Source organism: Ciona intestinalis, chromosome 1 (genome assembly GCF_000224145.3).
Source record: "Ciona intestinalis chromosome 1, KH, whole genome shotgun sequence".
Taxonomy (NCBI): domain Eukaryota; kingdom Metazoa; phylum Chordata; class Ascidiacea; order Phlebobranchia; family Cionidae; genus Ciona; species Ciona intestinalis.
Window position 1 is genome coordinate 7,862,178 of NC_020166.2, and position 16,063 is coordinate 7,878,240.

General features: G+C 33.8%; 2 protein-coding genes and 2 long non-coding RNA genes across 4 annotated transcripts in view; 2 read left to right on the top strand and 2 right to left on the bottom strand.

Annotated features, from left to right (window-relative positions):
- LOC113474587 overlaps positions 1–16,063 on the bottom strand; it is a 56,212-nt gene that overhangs the window by 23,893 nt on the left and 16,256 nt on the right. The gene's annotated exons all lie outside the window — the stretch shown is intronic.
- Positions 308–5,986, top strand: LOC100186043 (membrane progestin receptor gamma-A-like). The gene is made up of 8 exons (XM_002125591.5): positions 308–452; positions 738–869; positions 1,972–2,126; positions 2,704–2,880; positions 3,375–3,534; positions 4,201–4,349; positions 4,888–5,011; positions 5,421–5,986. Exons 1-8 carry the CDS (start codon positions 337–339, stop codon positions 5,593–5,595), a joined length of 1,188 nt encoding a protein of 395 aa, XP_002125627.4. The 5' UTR covers positions 308–336; the 3' UTR covers positions 5,596–5,986.
- On the top strand, positions 6,574–7,789 carry LOC104266874. Its single transcript, XR_717767.3, has 3 exons — positions 6,574–6,673; positions 6,797–7,014; positions 7,488–7,789. It is a non-coding gene; the product is annotated as an uncharacterized LOC104266874 (long non-coding RNA).
- On the bottom strand, positions 8,618–15,319 carry LOC100176561 (notchless protein homolog 1). The gene is made up of 12 exons (XM_002131732.4): positions 15,127–15,319; positions 14,433–14,567; positions 13,926–14,008; positions 13,463–13,619; positions 12,817–12,951; positions 12,157–12,312; positions 11,503–11,685; positions 10,840–10,944; positions 10,094–10,191; positions 9,709–9,811; positions 9,140–9,267; positions 8,618–8,719 (listed from the first exon to the last, which is right to left on the bottom strand). Exons 1-12 carry the CDS (start codon positions 15,292–15,294, stop codon positions 8,707–8,709), a joined length of 1,464 nt encoding a protein of 487 aa, XP_002131768.1. The 5' UTR covers positions 15,295–15,319; the 3' UTR covers positions 8,618–8,706.

Genomic DNA, 16,063 nt, shown 5'->3' on the forward strand with positions numbered 1-16,063 from the left:
TTACGAAAGAACGTGACGTAACCGGATCTTGTGCTATTGCGGTCTGCTGCACTGCATGCCGGTCATTGTACATAAGAGGCCGCTACCGAAATTTGGTTCAGTTTATTTACTCATTTGTATTGAATGAAGAAAAATGCAAGTATAGACCGGTACAGATCAGTAATGGTTCGGTTTATTTGCTCGTTTGTGTTGAATGAAGAAAGAATACAGACAATAGCCAATGCTAAGCCCTATGGCTGTACACATTACAGCTTAGAGGCACTAAAAGAATCTAGTATGCTAGCTTATTGTAATTTTCTCTGTTTTTAAGGGTCCCGGCTATTAGGCAATCGTACTATGTTAGATAATGGGGAATTGGTGAACGGCAACGTATGTCATGTTGCAAAAACAGAAGTAAAGGATCGATTGAATACCAACGGTATAAAACATGATTCAGGTTCTTTAAACAAACGGTAAGTAACAGTGATCACTTTAATAACAGGGTATTTTAATTAAATGTACGTGCATCGTGTTTTTTTGACAAAACCTATTAACGTACCGGTACGTGGTCTGATTTATTTGTTTGTATTGATTACGAAACTAATCTATAGCATAACTGTATTATTAAAATGACGCACCTGCAGACTGCTGCAGTAACCCAGCATCATGCTTGAATCGTACTATTGCGTGTTTGTATGTAAGGTATCGTCATGCTGCGTAAAATTTAATTATTCATCCAGCAGCCTTGTTACCCGCAGGTCATTGTGGGATAGTTGGCTTCGATCTTACGGATTGAAACCAAAAGCGGAGACGGCAGAATGTTACCACGAGTCTTTCATTCTGCATGGTTATCGACCGACGCCGTCCTCGGTCTTATATTGCGTGAAGAGGTTTGTGGACATTTTGTATTAGCTTGGCAGAAATAAAACCTTTCTCCTTAATAACGGCCGCAAATTGGATAACGTTGATATATAGGACGCATGTCTCAAGGGGCACGCCATTGAAATGTTTCGTCTGAATTGTATTTCCGGGCATTACTTATACTAGTCTTATTTATAACATAAGTGAAGCTTTTGTATTGTCTACTCTACATTCAACACGATTTTTTTGTACGCTAATCATTTTCTGATTGATTTATATTCCAAGAATTAACGAAGCATGTGAACGATGGTCTTTAATAATTTAGAGGTACCGAGACAGTCCATTAGTAAGTCTTAGAAGCGTAATAATATAGTAGGGTGGGGGTAGATGGGACACCTTTCGCCCGTAAGTATCCCGATCGTGTTTTAAACAATTAACAACAGTCTATGGGAGACGTGAGGATACCGTTTTACAATTCTTTGAATGTTCTTTGTTTACTACTAAATGGGACGATAAAATAGAATAAAATGGTGTCCCATCTCTCCCCACCCTATACTATATAAAGAACTAACTAAAAGTCCCACAATATCACTGTTTTAAAACAAAACCAAGTCCAAATGAAAATTTATTGACCTATTTCATAACTTAATACTCCTATACACCGTGTCTCTCTAGTACAATCAAATACTTGATACAAACGCAATGTGGCAAATGGTATGACCTAGCTCACTACCATTAGCAGTATAGCGATCTAGACAACGCAAGACTTTTTTGCAGACAGTATAATACACGATGTACCTGAAGCGTAAAAATGTATTAATTAAACCGATGTGTAACTACTGTATATACTAATATGTTGCAGATAGTAATATACGCGGTACCTAATAGTCCGCTTAATGTATAGTACTGTGGGGGAAGATGAGACACTTTTACCATATTATATTTGAATAACCTGATCATGTTTTAAATATTTAACAACGGTCTGTGTGAGTCGTGGGAATAAGATTTTATAATTCTTTAAATGTTCTTTGTTTACTACAGAATGGGACGAGAAAATAGAATAAAAATGTATCCCATCTTCCCCCACCCTACCATTTTAAACCGGTGTGTAACTGCTGTACTCCTACACAGTTTATTCCATCCAACTAACGAAACACTGAACGTATGGACACATCTTATACCGTTCGTTATCGCAGCAACCCGGCATTTCAAATTCGCAAACGAAATAATGACTGAACGAGGATATACGGACCCTCTGTTCTATCCTTACTGGTTTTTCGTGTTAGGTAAAGTGTGTTTACTAACATAGTTCGTTAGAATGTTACAATGTTATAATCGATACGTATTAATTGTCTGTAACGTGTATACTAATTGATGGTAATATGAGATACCGTTAGCTAATAATATCCTCTATATTTCCCGATCGTGAAATTTATATATATATAGTAGGGTGGGGAAAGATGGGACACCTTTAGCACATAATATCCAGATATCCTGATCGTGTTTTAAACAACTAACAACGGTCTATGAGACTCATGGGGACATAGTTTCATATTTCTTTAAATGTTCTTTGTTTACTACTATATGGGACGAGAAAATAGAGTTAAAATGTGTCCCATCTTCCCCATCCTACTGTATATATAATTCTTTGAGTGTTATTTTTACTACCTAAGGAAACAAATAAATAGAATAAAAACATGTACCATCTTACCCCAACTCACTAGCATATATAAAGTATTATTTAACGTAACCAACCACGCCTGTATCAAAAATGTGCAACGTTAACGTTATATAGCTTCGTTCAAATCATAAGTTATGTGCTCAAGTACTTAAATTGTATTCTCAACGCAAACATTTATAAAGGTGTCGTATTGACCTTTTTTGGAAGTTCCCTCGCCCATACATTTAACTGCCTCACACCTGGAGCTAGGGAAGCGTGTTTCTGCTGTGATTATGGCTGTATTGCAATCCAATGCATTGGACTTGCCACCTGTTTTACTTTCTACATTTGCCCTTACACTTGTGTGATCCCACATACAGGTGAGACCGATATTTATACCCAAAACATTCGGTTATATAACGTCTGTCCTTGCCCGCCACGCGAGGGTAAATAAGTTACAGTCATTCATTTACACGTATTGGCAAACTCCAGCCTAAATCACAGGTCCCATGGCGTGTCACATTGCAGGACCTCACCCACATAGAATAGTATTGCTCAACATAAGTATTAAGTACGCTGTAAAATTTTTATTGTGTTGTAGCATTAAAGCGCATTCATACAAATTCAACGCGGTACGTTACTGGTATTTATTATATCCACATATAAGCTACACTGCCCATTAATGCTATAATAATGTTATGAATTATACATTACCCTAGTCACTAAGGCCTATAGTGTAAATGGTCTACTATTGGCCTATACCTCCTACGGCGTGTGATGCTGTATAGGACCTCACGTACGAGAACAGAAAACAATTTAATCGTCTTTTATGTAACATTATAACAAGTAACAATTGTTTTTAACACTGCTACAGGTTCATATCATTTGGCATATTTTGCTATCATAGTGGGAAGCATGATGGCTGTACCTATCGTGTGTTATTCTAGACTGCCATACGTTCCTTACAGATACGTGCTGCGAATAGCTGTATATGTGGTCTTGTATACATCACTGTGTCTCCCATGTTTTTACAAGTAAGTGCCATGCACGGAAGATATTTGTAATTTCCTGCCTGCATAATTAGACGTTAAATTGACAAATATATTTATAAGCTGATATTACCAACTCAAAAACATATTTCTATATAGTCGGGTGGGGGAAGATGGGACACCTTCAGCACATAATATCTAAATCTCCTGATCGTGTTTTAAACAATTAACAACGGTATAAGGGAGTTGTGAAGGCATAGTATAATTTTTTGATTTTTCTTTGTTCACTACCAAATTGGACGGGAAAATAGAATGAACAGGTGTCCCATCTTTCCCCACCCTACTATACAGAAAGTATGAAAAAGATCTTATTTTTTAATCATTTGTTTTGTAATCTTAAAGTACCAACGTTGCGTAGTTTTATACTATTCTGTGAACTTATAATTCATCTTAACTAAAACAAAACGATAAAAATGAGTGTAAAGATGTACCACTCTACCCCGATCTACTATTTAGTAAGGTGGGGAAAGACGGGACACCTTTTATTCTATATTTTGTTATTTTTTTTTTCGGTAGTTAACAAAGAACGTTCACGTAATTATAAAGCTGTATCCTTACGACTCTCATATAGATAGTTTAAAACACGATTGGATATCATTTGCTAAAGGTGTTCCGTCTTTCCCCACCCTCATATACCATACTCGTTAACAGGTATTTAACCTTCACGCCCGAGCCACAGTTTAAAACTTGCGGCATTGCCATAAGTGACGAATCAAGAAGAAATTTCTTCGAGTTGACCTGTATTATGGCACTGAGCGCAACGGTAAATGGATTGAGGTTCCCAGAACGTATTTTACCAGGTATATATCGTGACCTTGTGTATAATAATATATAGTGGGGCAGGGAAAGATGGGACAACTTTTTATTCTATTTTTTCGTTCTATTTGGTAGTAAACAAAGAACATTAAACAATTATAAAACGGTATTCCCACAACTTCCATGGACCGTTGTTAATTTTTAAAACACGATCAGGTTATTGGGATTTATGTGCTAAAAGTGTCCCGTCTTCCCCCACCCTACTATTTACACAGCTTGTAGGGCTGAGCTTCCGTAAACTGCTGGCGTTAATACACCGGGTTCGAATCTCGTTACTGCTACCATCGTTGGGGCGTGTCCTTGAGCAAGTATTTTAGCTGCATTAACTACAACTCAGTGACCCTATAATAAATTGACCAAAAAGACATCAACCACAAAGTTAAATACGTGGCAACTTGTATAAGCAGGCACGTGTATGAAACAAAACACCCGTGTTATAGCGACCGTATAATTAACAACTAACCATTGGAATGTTAATTTAAAACTTTGAAAAAAATAAATCAGTCACATTTAACGTTATAGGTTGGTTCGATATCGTTGGTCATTCGCATCAAATCTTCCACGTACTTATAGCTGGGGGGCTTTACTACCAAAACAAATTCATTGAAGGAGCGTTGCGTGAAATATTAGGACGACTGGACGAAGGGTAAGTTTGGATGCAATGTTTGTGGTCCCCTTATTGGTTGTCTGAATTTTTAGTTACATGTTAAAAAAAAACATGAAAAAATACTCGCTACGTTAAGTACGTGGTAACTCGCAATAAGCGAGCACGAGATGTGTGAAGTGTCATAATGACTGTCATGGCCCCGCCACGTGAGGGTAAATTAATTACATTTATTCATGCATATTGGTATCAAACTGTGTGACGGTCACCGCATTTATCTGAAACAATTACCCGTAAACTTGGTAACAATTAAGCAGGCACGAAGCGCATGGAATTAAACATCCGTGTTATAATGACTATCTTATCGTTGCTTTGCATAAATAAGTTACATTCATCCATTCTCAAGATAGTATACCACAACACTCGATTTTATCATTTTTTTTCGTTTCAGGACACTTAGCGTGGACGACCTCAATATAACGTGGTACAGCGCTTTTCTATTTCCAGCAATGAACGGACTGATTTCAATGGTTTTAACCTTCGTTTTTAGCGTGGTACTCTGCCGCCGACAAAACCTACAATTTGGCGAAAACTGCCAGAAAAACAAATCAAAAAAAGCTCAATAGTGTTTCATTGGTTCATTTTTTTTGTTGCTAAAAACTGAATTTATATAACTTTACTGACATCTATATTTTTAATTGGGAATGTGTATTTTTGATACACCATATGTTACCTCTTTGTTTTATTAATCGTAGCTTGGTGTATTTCGTTTACTCGCCAAGTTGCGATATCTTGTCATACGTGGTTTTAGTTAATTTAAATTATTTTTATGTATTTATCCAGAATAGCACTGTGACTAGCTGCTTATTAAAATAGACCGTGAAACATAAACTCGTTATATATGCTTACAATGTGCTAATATATAGTAGCAATGTCGATTTTATTCTTTGGTTATCAAATTTTCTGACTCTTAACTGTGTTATATACCGTAAAAGTGAATAAAACACTGTATTTCAATTAAATATATTTAAATAATAGAAAAAAGATTTTATGTTGTATTGGCGTAGTGGAAAAATTGCAAAATAAAAGTATTTTGCCTATATATCTTCGATCATCAGAAAACTAAACGTTTACGAACAGCGAGCACTCCAGTGTGAATTAACCAAAGTGAGTAAAGACCGTTGTTGTTAACCAACAGTAAGCAAGATGCTTTAGAATAGTGGGGTGGGGAAAATGGGACACCCTTTGCCTCTATAGTTTTTGTTCCATTCGGTAGTAAACAAAAAACATTCAAGGAATTATCGTTAATTGTTTAAATGACGATCAGGATATTTAGATATTATGTGATAAAGGTGTCCCATCTCCCCCGCCCTACTATATAATAGCTAACGCTTGTCGCAGTACTGTTAATGGAACAGTAAGACTATCTTGGTATATACATTGTTTCGGGACTGTATAAGCGTATAAAGACCGGAGGCTCAATGCTGCCATTATCACGGGAATTACGGCCTTTTATTTATACTTAAGAAGACACTTATAACGACATCTGCTTTAGCTCCATGGTCACTAATCGGTTACTCAAATTTTTTAAGAGAGACAGAGATTTAAAAAGTTACCATTAAAGTTATACGTGATAACTCGCGAGCACGAGGTGTCTGCAACAGGACACCCGTGCTTTAACGGCATATGTTTCCGCCACACGAGGTATTTAAGTGACTTTCATTCATTTATAAAAAGGTTTAGTTCACGATTTAGGTATATTTGTATTAATATATTAAGTATATTACTGAAATCCTACACTTAACAATTTAAATGAAATTCTGATAGGAATTTTCAAGAACAACGTTGGCTGTACTTAGTTTACTGGCACACAGAGGAAACAGCTGTACAATCAGGCTGCAGTTAAGATTAGTAGCGGAATCCCAAGCAATTTTATTATAGAAGATGAAACAACGTTGCATGTCTTTCACACAACTCTTCGTCGTTGTTTTTTTATTGTTTGAGGCAACTACATTAATAAGGGGAGAAGCGAACACGGACTCCAAGTAAGTTTTCATATTTAGGCGTAGAATCAAACTTGTTTATCGTCGCGTAACGGGGAATCAACAGTTGTTACAAGAAGGATGTTCTGTTTTATACGTTTGTGCCCGTAGTAGGAAAAATGGTAGTCCACATATTTTTTAACTTTTGACTAGGCCATAATTGGTATAGTAGGGTGGAAGAAGATGGGATACCTTTTTTATTTATTTTCTTGTGCCATTTGATAGTAAAAAGGAGAATTCCAAAAATTATAAAACGGTATCCCCTACAACTCCTATAGACCATTGTTAATTGTGTAAATCATGGTCAGGATATTTCGGTATTGTGTAGGCTACTATGAGTCCCATCTACCCCTAATCCTACTATATATATTTTTCGACTCCTACATTATAAATGATCGGAGACCTATGTCTACTATACAAAGATAAAACTTACATTATATCCAGTATGATTTTAAGTCCTGTTTTTTGGTTAATAGGTCCCTTACACCGCAATTCTTTATATTTAATTCAACATATGAAGAATACAAATATATGTTCTCGGGTTTTCTCAGAGTAATAGAAAACCTAAAGGCTGGAACTCCGGTGGATTCAAGCAACTATATATAGAAGTTGTGTTGTTGTTTTGTGATTTCACTGCATTTTTTAAAGTAGTTACCTGTGATTGAATAAGATTAAATGCCAATGGTGTAAAATGGATTCTTTACTCTATAAGTGCACAATATTTATTACTGAAAAGACAATCAATTTCAATCAATTAAATACACGTACCTGGTTATAACTTCATGGTCAATATATTGGATTATCCAAACGGTCGGCCAAACAGAAAGGTTTATAATAAGAACTGGCTGACTTTTATATTAGTGATACGGGAAACATAACAATTAAACCCCTGCTATGCTTCAAACATAAAACTGGAGTTAAAAATTAAAGATTCTAGCTACCGACTCAATTTGACACATTAAAACATACATAAAACTGCTAAAGACTGAATATGTAAGTTCCTGTACAGTTAATTTCTGCTTGATTGACTGTATAAGCATAGCTGTCTGTAGTTGCAAACACAGTCATGAAATCTCTTTAGCTTTTGCAAAGAGAAATAGAGGGAACTGAAGACAAATGTTAAAATAGGTGACCTTACTAAGCACAATCTACAACTGCCATTTATTGAATCAGTGGCTTGATGGGTGCTCCTTGTTGTTTGGTCAAACAGTTGTTTTTGTTGTTCTTTACAATAAATATATCCACTTGTCTGAGTTCTCACATCACTGGACTAAAATCAAATCATGAACTATATACAGGAATTTCTGAACAAATTCTCAGATGGAAAGGCCCCTAATGATCATTCGGGTCTGCTAGTTCCATTAAAAACATACATAACAAATCAAAAACGATTTAAGCATGTGTTAATTCATACTGCATTGTGGATTTATTCTTCCATTTTTTCTTAAGCAGTTTTTACCAGAAAATTGTGTTAAACAACTGATTTTTGCAGCTAATTCCCTTCTCTTCTTTATTATAATTAATCTGATCTTCGTACTGTACTAAAAAAGATAATTAAAATTTATGTTATGTATAGTTCTAATTGGGGTAATTACTAAAGTACAAATACTTCCAGATGTTACTTTGTATTTGTGGCAATGTAAAAACAGGGCGAGTCAATTGTCATCTTTAATTTCTTCGCTCTAGACTCAACAACTATTTTCGCCATCTAGAAAAATAAATGGTGCAAATTATCAGCCAGGCATAAAAAAATCCATTAAACAACAATTCCCTAGGAATGATAAGGGACATTGCTTCAACCCAGTGGTTGCTTATGTTTTAGCCTAATTGTGTGCCATACATAAAACAAACAATATGACAGCAGAGTGGGTATGAGTGTTCTTGGGTAAAACAGTTAACGTACAATTATAACATGCAAAGATAACTAAGTGACACTCCCTCATATTGCGGCAAACTGTTACAAACACAAGAAAAAAGGCTGTGTAACTGCACAGTTGTCCTAATAAAATGTATACAGTGCACCATTTAGTTATTTACATTTCTCAGTGGCATGGCTCAGTGATTTAACATTGGAATAAACAGTATCTGGTTCTAAAGGACCTTACCCATATAGAACAAAACAACTTACATTTTCAGCACTCTGTCTTTACCACCACTTGCCACCCTCTGTCCATCTGTGCTCCAATCAACCGCATACACTTCATCAGCATGGCCGGGTAAATCCAATAAAAGTTTGTTCTTGTGTGTGTCCCATACCTGAAACAAAATAAAATAGTACTTTCATTTTATACATTTCTAAATCTTCGCTACTGTAATCAAAAAGACTTATTATTACTACTTGAGTATTAAAAAGGGTACCAATGTACAAAGTTGCATTCATGGGGGTACTAGAAAGACTTTGGTACACCAGCTACGTTTTAACTGACGATCTTTCACACTTTTTATCCACAGCATGTTTTAATAACTGTTGTTTTGCTGTTGATTTAATCTCTTTGTTTTTTAAATCACATAATCTCGCTATCGCTTTCCAACAAATACATAAAAAAGTTATGTAATATGTTTACATAAAAAGTTTTAAATCAGTAAGAAACATAAAAAACCTAAGTTCATTTTTGAATTACATTAGTTATGAATCAGTAAGAAACATAAAAAACTAAGTTTGTGTGCCATGAAAAATATCAAACACCTGATAATCACCTTAAGTGTGCTGTCTCCACTTCCACTGACCAATAAACGACTATCTGCCGACCACGCAAGTTGGTATACAGAGTTTACATGGCCACGTAATGAAACAATAAATCTGGTACAAAACATAATGTTAGTGTTGTTTAGCATATGATTTATTATTAATTTTTGGGGTACAATAAACAAATGTAACTTATTTAAATATTTATCAAATAAATGTAATCTATTTATCCTTTCAGCCGTTATGGCTTGGTTGTTTTGAATTATACACTTTGGGCCCGCTTATGAATTACCACATATGTTTGAAGGTGATTTGGTTGGAATCATTTATTTTCACAACTTAATGAGTGTGCGTTGAGTAGAAACTACAATCAGCAAGACTAATGTAACATCTTACTTTCCTGACTTGGCGTTCCACAATTTAATTGATTTATCAAATGAAGCTGAAGCAATTAATCTTGCATCCGGTGAAAATTTTACATCGTTTACAAGTGCCTGGAATGACATTTCAAGTTGTTTAACCAGATGACAAACAGTCACGATTGTGTTTAAATACAAAAGGCTAAAAAAACCATGACATCCAAAGCCATCCATCCCCGCTATGCAGGTTTTGTTTTTATTCAATAGTAAGATGCTTGTTAAAACCTGAGATTCGGTCAAGGTTTGACCCATTACCAAAAATTGATACCAGGGCATGTATGCATAACCTGGGTTTGCAGTAAATATATACATATCCTAGTATCAATTTTGAATAATAGGTTCAAAATGATGAAAAACTGAGCGACTTAAACAGTTTATTTTAGGATTTTTTTAACTATTGGTCAAGATTATATTAAAAAGGCATTTGTTACATTAACTTGTTTAGAAAATAAAACACTCTGTGCACAAAAAGACAAAATTTTGGTTAATTAAATGAATTAAACTTTTCTTGTTAGATAAATTAAATAAACGTAATATTAACTGTTAATTAAATAAATGTAATTTTTCCTGTTAATTAAATAAATGTAATTTTTCCTGTTAATTAAATAAATGTAATTTTTCCTGTTAATTAAATAAATGTTATTTTTCCTGTTAATTAAATAAATGTAATTTTTCCTGTTAATTAAATAAATGTAATTTTTCCTGTTATTTAAACAAATGTACCTGATGTCCTGTCATTCTTGCAATCGGTTTCTTTTCTGTTGAAGGATTCCACAAAAATAAAGTAAAGTCATCGGACCCAGAAACCATTCGCTCGCCTGTATTTCCCTGATCAGAGTAGTTTAATTTTAATTATTTATATTTTATCAACAAATTGATATTTCTAAAAAAATAGCTCAAAATGGGTATGACACTAAACAGTTTTTTTTATGTGTGTTTTTCCATTTTTATTTTATAGTATAACATAACAGAATTTTATTTTATCTTTTCGAAAACTTTTTTTTTTTAAAAAAGAAATCATCATATTATTAAAACAATAAAAAGATGGGAAAATAAAATGTATAAATTTAAAATAAGCGCGACAAAGCCAAGCATACCTAGAAAAAATTCAAGTATATGAGTCCAACGGTCATGATTGACAAAGTTACTTAAGATTTATAATATAATAATAACTTAAATTTTCTCTTTGATTATGGTGGCAAAGATTTGAAATATTTTAAATAAAAAGACAGGATATAGGGACAACAACAGTTGGTAAAAAACAACAGTTGTTAAAACAGGCTTACAGTTAAAAACAAAGGCGTGGTCGCTACAGTTAAAAACATACGAGTGGTCGCTAGAAAATAGGCGTGGTCGCTACGCCCATTTAAGTTTTGAATATCTCACCTTGACAATGTTGTAACGTTTTAGCGCTTCCTTTTGAAGTTGTGCCGCAGAATTTGAATTTTCTTTTGCAACAACTGTTGCTGTGGATGGTTCAAACGCACCAGTCCGCATTACATAATCCGTACTCAGTGCTAAAACATTCACCCAATGCCCATGGCCTTGTAGTGTGCGACATAAAACACCCTGAAATTGTAGTACTTATGAAATCAACCAAAACAAGGGACGTCAGTTGCAAAAAAAATGCGTTTAGTTGCAAAAACATTATGTTTTAGTTGAGTATACATTAAATTGCATGAGTATTTATGAAGTATAAATACAGTTTGAATGACTAATGTTAAATAGGAAAAAAAATAATAAGGAAATAAGTAAATTCTGTGTAATTATGCGTAAACGAACAGCAGCAGCAAAAGGATTGTTCATTTTCGTGTATTTGTAATTATTTTCAGGCAGTAAGTGTAGCATGAATATTTACTAACAAAAAAAAAAGTGTGGAAAAAAGACTTTTAAATAAATGGACTACTGGCAGTAGTATATTACATAAGGTAATGTAATCAAGGTGTTGGGGTAGTCGACCAAATCTAGCTTAAATCTCAGGTCCTAAACAAGAACGTCACCCATAAAGAATAAAACTTATAAAAACATAGAAGTACATACATCATTTGGACGCCACACTTTAATAGTTCTGTCTTGTGAAGCGCTGTATATAAGATCCTCACCAGACCACCTTATACAAGTAACACTTTGTAAGTGACTTGATAAGATGATTGAACATTGGCACGTATTGGTATCCCATATTCGTATTGTAGTGTCCTGCAACAAGAAGATAATGAACAACTTTTTTTCCAAAGATTTCTTTTTGAGGATTTTTTTGTTCAGAAAAAAATTTTATTGGGTGTTAAATTTTCAAGTCCTGTGCCAACACAGATGCATTTTCATGGTTTAATCCAGACTTAATCATACGCGGTGGGCGGCAGCCATATCAACGCAAACCTTATCGAGACCATTGTGAAATGTCAAAAATGGTGACATATATTTGTTGTGTTAATCATTGTCCCCCATTTTCACGGTCTTCGTTGTTATTATCTTACTTTTTTATTCAATTTTACTGGTCGTTTGTATTCGCCTAAAAAAACCGCAATAATCACAATAGGATCGGTATTTAACAAACTGTGTATTCCTGCCTGTATTTAATTTATGAGAGTTGGCCAAACTAGAAGACGTTAACAAGACAGTCCACTATACATGCATTACTGCATCAATAAACTAAAATTTGATATTTGTTTTTATTGGCTTTAGTGTATATGTATCTCTTACTTTAGATGAGCTAGCTAATTTCCTGCAGGTTCCATCTAAATGAAGGGGTGCCCAACATAAATGGGTTATCCATTGTTTGTGACCTGTCAATGTTTTTCCAATCTGTTTCCCACTTTTTGGATCCCACAGACAAACCTGTGAACAAAAAGTTGAATTTAGAATATGTATATATATATATGTAAATATACATATAGATGGTCTCCTGCTAAATGAAGTATCCTAAATTAATAAAGTGTATAATTACTAAACAAAATGAAATTATTATAATTTAGTTCTAAGCCAAAACTTAAAAAAGTACAAAATAAACCCTGAATAAATAAATAAAATATTCAAGTAAATATAAATAAAAAAAAAGTCCATAGTTTATATATTTTATCTTCATATCTTTATGCATTTCGTGTACCAGAAAAATCTGTTTAATATTTAGTGTAGTTTTTTGTCAGTATTGTTGGTAATTAAATTTTAAATAGTTGTTTTTGGAGACAACAATTAAGAGACAGTTGTAATTTGTAGAGGTTCAAATAGAATTTTGTAAAGATCAAACACAATTTCCTAAGCAGCCAACTTAAAACATGCTATTAATAAAAATTTGTGAACGAACGTCAGTCAAAACACGTAACTATTGAACTCAATATTTTGAACTAACCTGTCCATTTTTACAACCAGAAGCAAGTGTCCTACCATCAGGCGACCATTCTATACAAAGAACCCAATGTCTGTGCGACTTGCATGTGTAGTGAGGTGTTTCTGTACTCAAGTCCCAGAATCGAACTGTGGTGTCTCCAGAACCACTTGCTAAGTACCTGAATGAATGAAGGAATGTGACTTATCTATCATTGCGTGGCGGGGCAACAACAGTTTTATAACACGGGTGTTCATACACTCGTTGCCCTTTACAAGTTACCATGTATGTAATTTTGTAGGTGATTTTTTTTAACTTTTTAATTTTTATACAGAACAGCATTAAAAAACCTTTATAATTATGCTTACATAACTTTACCAGGTATAAACACTCTTTACACTTCACATTTTTTACCTACCAATAAAAAAAAATCTTTAATAATTCTATAATATCAAATAATAAACAATGATAAATTTGTGGATCTTACCCTCCATTGGGACTGAACTTTACTGACAAAACAGCTTCAGCGTGACCTTCTATAGATGACGTACATCTTGTTACAGCGCGCACCTTTGTTATTCAAGGATAATAATATTGAATTAAATGTTAAAACTATTTCTGTTGAATAAATGTAACTTATTTATCTAGGTGTGGTGGAAAAATGACAGTTCTTAAATTACAGGTGCTGTGTTTCATACACCTCACGCCCGTTTATGAGTTACCACATAGTCACATATTATGTATAACTTTGTTGGTGATTTTTTGTAATGTTTGGCAAACAATTAGACAACCCAAAAAAAACTGATCACGGGTTCAAAAAAATTGCAGTGGACTGTCTTGCTAAATAAAATGCATATATATATATATATATAATATAATAATTAACCAAATATGTATAACTATCGACAAGTGGCGCAGGGAGGGGTTTAGGGTGTTTTTCTGGCTGCGCCACTGCCTATAGACGTAAGACTTATTTTAATAAATGTAAACTTACTTTAAACACAGCCTGTGGAAGATAAATAATTTGAATTGTTCCTTCAGTTGAAATATTTTCCTTTTCAATAATGGATTGCAGGTCTGATAAGATTTCAGTCTCATTTATATAAAATGCGTAAGGTGTTTCTTCTTCCTGTATAGCAAACAGTAAATATTAAACTACATATATATCTAGTTTTGCTGCTAGGTGTAACATAAGTGTGAAAGAGATTTTCTAATAAATGCCACACACATAAAAAGTGTTGTATTGGCATTCGGCAGATAAACACTGGCCTTTTAAAATTCAAAATAAACAATTTACAAATTATCTCTTTGGAACTATTTAAAATTATAAAACCCAGTCAATATTGTAAATTTGTAATCCTATTCAAACCAACTTAAAAAGTCACGGTACCCATAGGTTTAAAAGGTTCAAAATGTAAGCGTGTCAAACGCACAACAAAGGTTTTTTATGAGTTTGTGTAATTTCCCATTATCTATGTTTAATTGAGCATAATATGCCGAATGGCTGATCATTGCATTGTTATTACTTTGTATGTTTCTTGTTTAATCCCCATTTTCCTAATTGTACAGGGTAGCCTACGTACACTGATTTAACCAATAACGATAGACTATTTTGTAATACAACAATTTAAAATTATATTTCAGCAACATTTAGTTTACTTAAATCAACCAATTTCTCCAGTGCTTACATTCTCAAGAATAGAATTACACAACAACTGTAGTTGTTGCGCAGTGACCGTTAGGGGTACATCGAGAGGGGGCCCTGTTGCGACTTTGTCTTCGTTACACATTTGTACGAGAACACTTGGTCTGTTTTCATCTTCCATCACAATGTCTGTGTCATTATTTTCAGCCATGTTTTTACACAAATCAAAACTAACTTTGTGCTACACGAACAGGTAAAAAGTTATTTTTTAGCCACACTTTTGTTTCTATTAGGTCCGGGGACTAACTTGATAATAATTAAACATAACATGTTTGTCTGTTAGGTGTAGACATAGCGACCATGCTTATTTTCTTTCAACTAAAAGTAAATAGGTGTTAACTGTAGTATGTTGTAACAACTGATTTTGTTTTATCACTAGGCTATCGCTATCCTGTCTTTTTATTTAAAATATTTTTAAATGTTCGCTACCGTAATCAAGGGGCCAAATAAAGTTAATATTATGCATACATATTGTATTTTGCTGTTTTTGCTATAAGGCATTATGTAGCCTAATATTAAATATAAATTGCGTTTTGATACGTTTCGTCTGCCATACTACGACACACCATCGGGGTACATTTAAAGTTTTTTTTTAAGTAGAGCTACATATTTATAACAAACATAACATATTCTTTATATTAAATAAACAAAATACGTTAAAACCAATGTCGTAAACTGACCAAAACTTCTGATTAAAGTTTAACCAAAAAATAAATTTACCATTTGGGAATTCCCGAACACGTGTGATCATAGACATCGTTTATCTGTTTTATTAAATCAGTTTAAAAAATTGCTAGTCCAAGTTTTTTGTTTAAAACCAAGTTATTCGGACATATCTGTCAATAAATCGTCCTGTAACTATTCAGACGCCTCATTTATTAGTACTTACTGAAAACCTCATTTATTAGTACTTACACCCC

What these genes read in the sequence shown, in the direction of transcription:
- LOC100186043 (XM_002125591.5), top strand. Translation starts at nt 337, where the DNA reads ATGTTAGATAATGGGGAATTGGTGAACGGCAACGTATGTCATGTTGCA. An exon ending in TTGTGTGATCCCACATACAG is followed by an intron (nt 2,881 to 3,374) that starts GTGAGACCGATA and finishes ACACTGCTACAG; the next exon opens with GTTCATATCATTTGGCATAT. An exon ending in CCCAGAACGTATTTTACCAG is followed by an intron (nt 4,350 to 4,887) that starts GTATATATCGTG and finishes TTAACGTTATAG; the next exon opens with GTTGGTTCGATATCGTTGGT.
- LOC100176561 (XM_002131732.4), bottom strand. Translation starts at nt 15,294, where the DNA reads ATGGCTGAAAATAATGACACAGACATTGTGATGGAAGATGAAAACAGA. An exon ending in AAGTTCAGTCCCAATGGAGG is followed by an intron (nt 13,620 to 13,925) that starts GTAAGATCCACA and finishes TCATTCATTCAG; the next exon opens with GTACTTAGCAAGTGGTTCTG. An exon ending in AATTAGCTAGCTCATCTAAA is followed by an intron (nt 12,313 to 12,816) that starts GTAAGAGATACA and finishes TTCTTGTTGCAG; the next exon opens with GACACTACAATACGAATATG.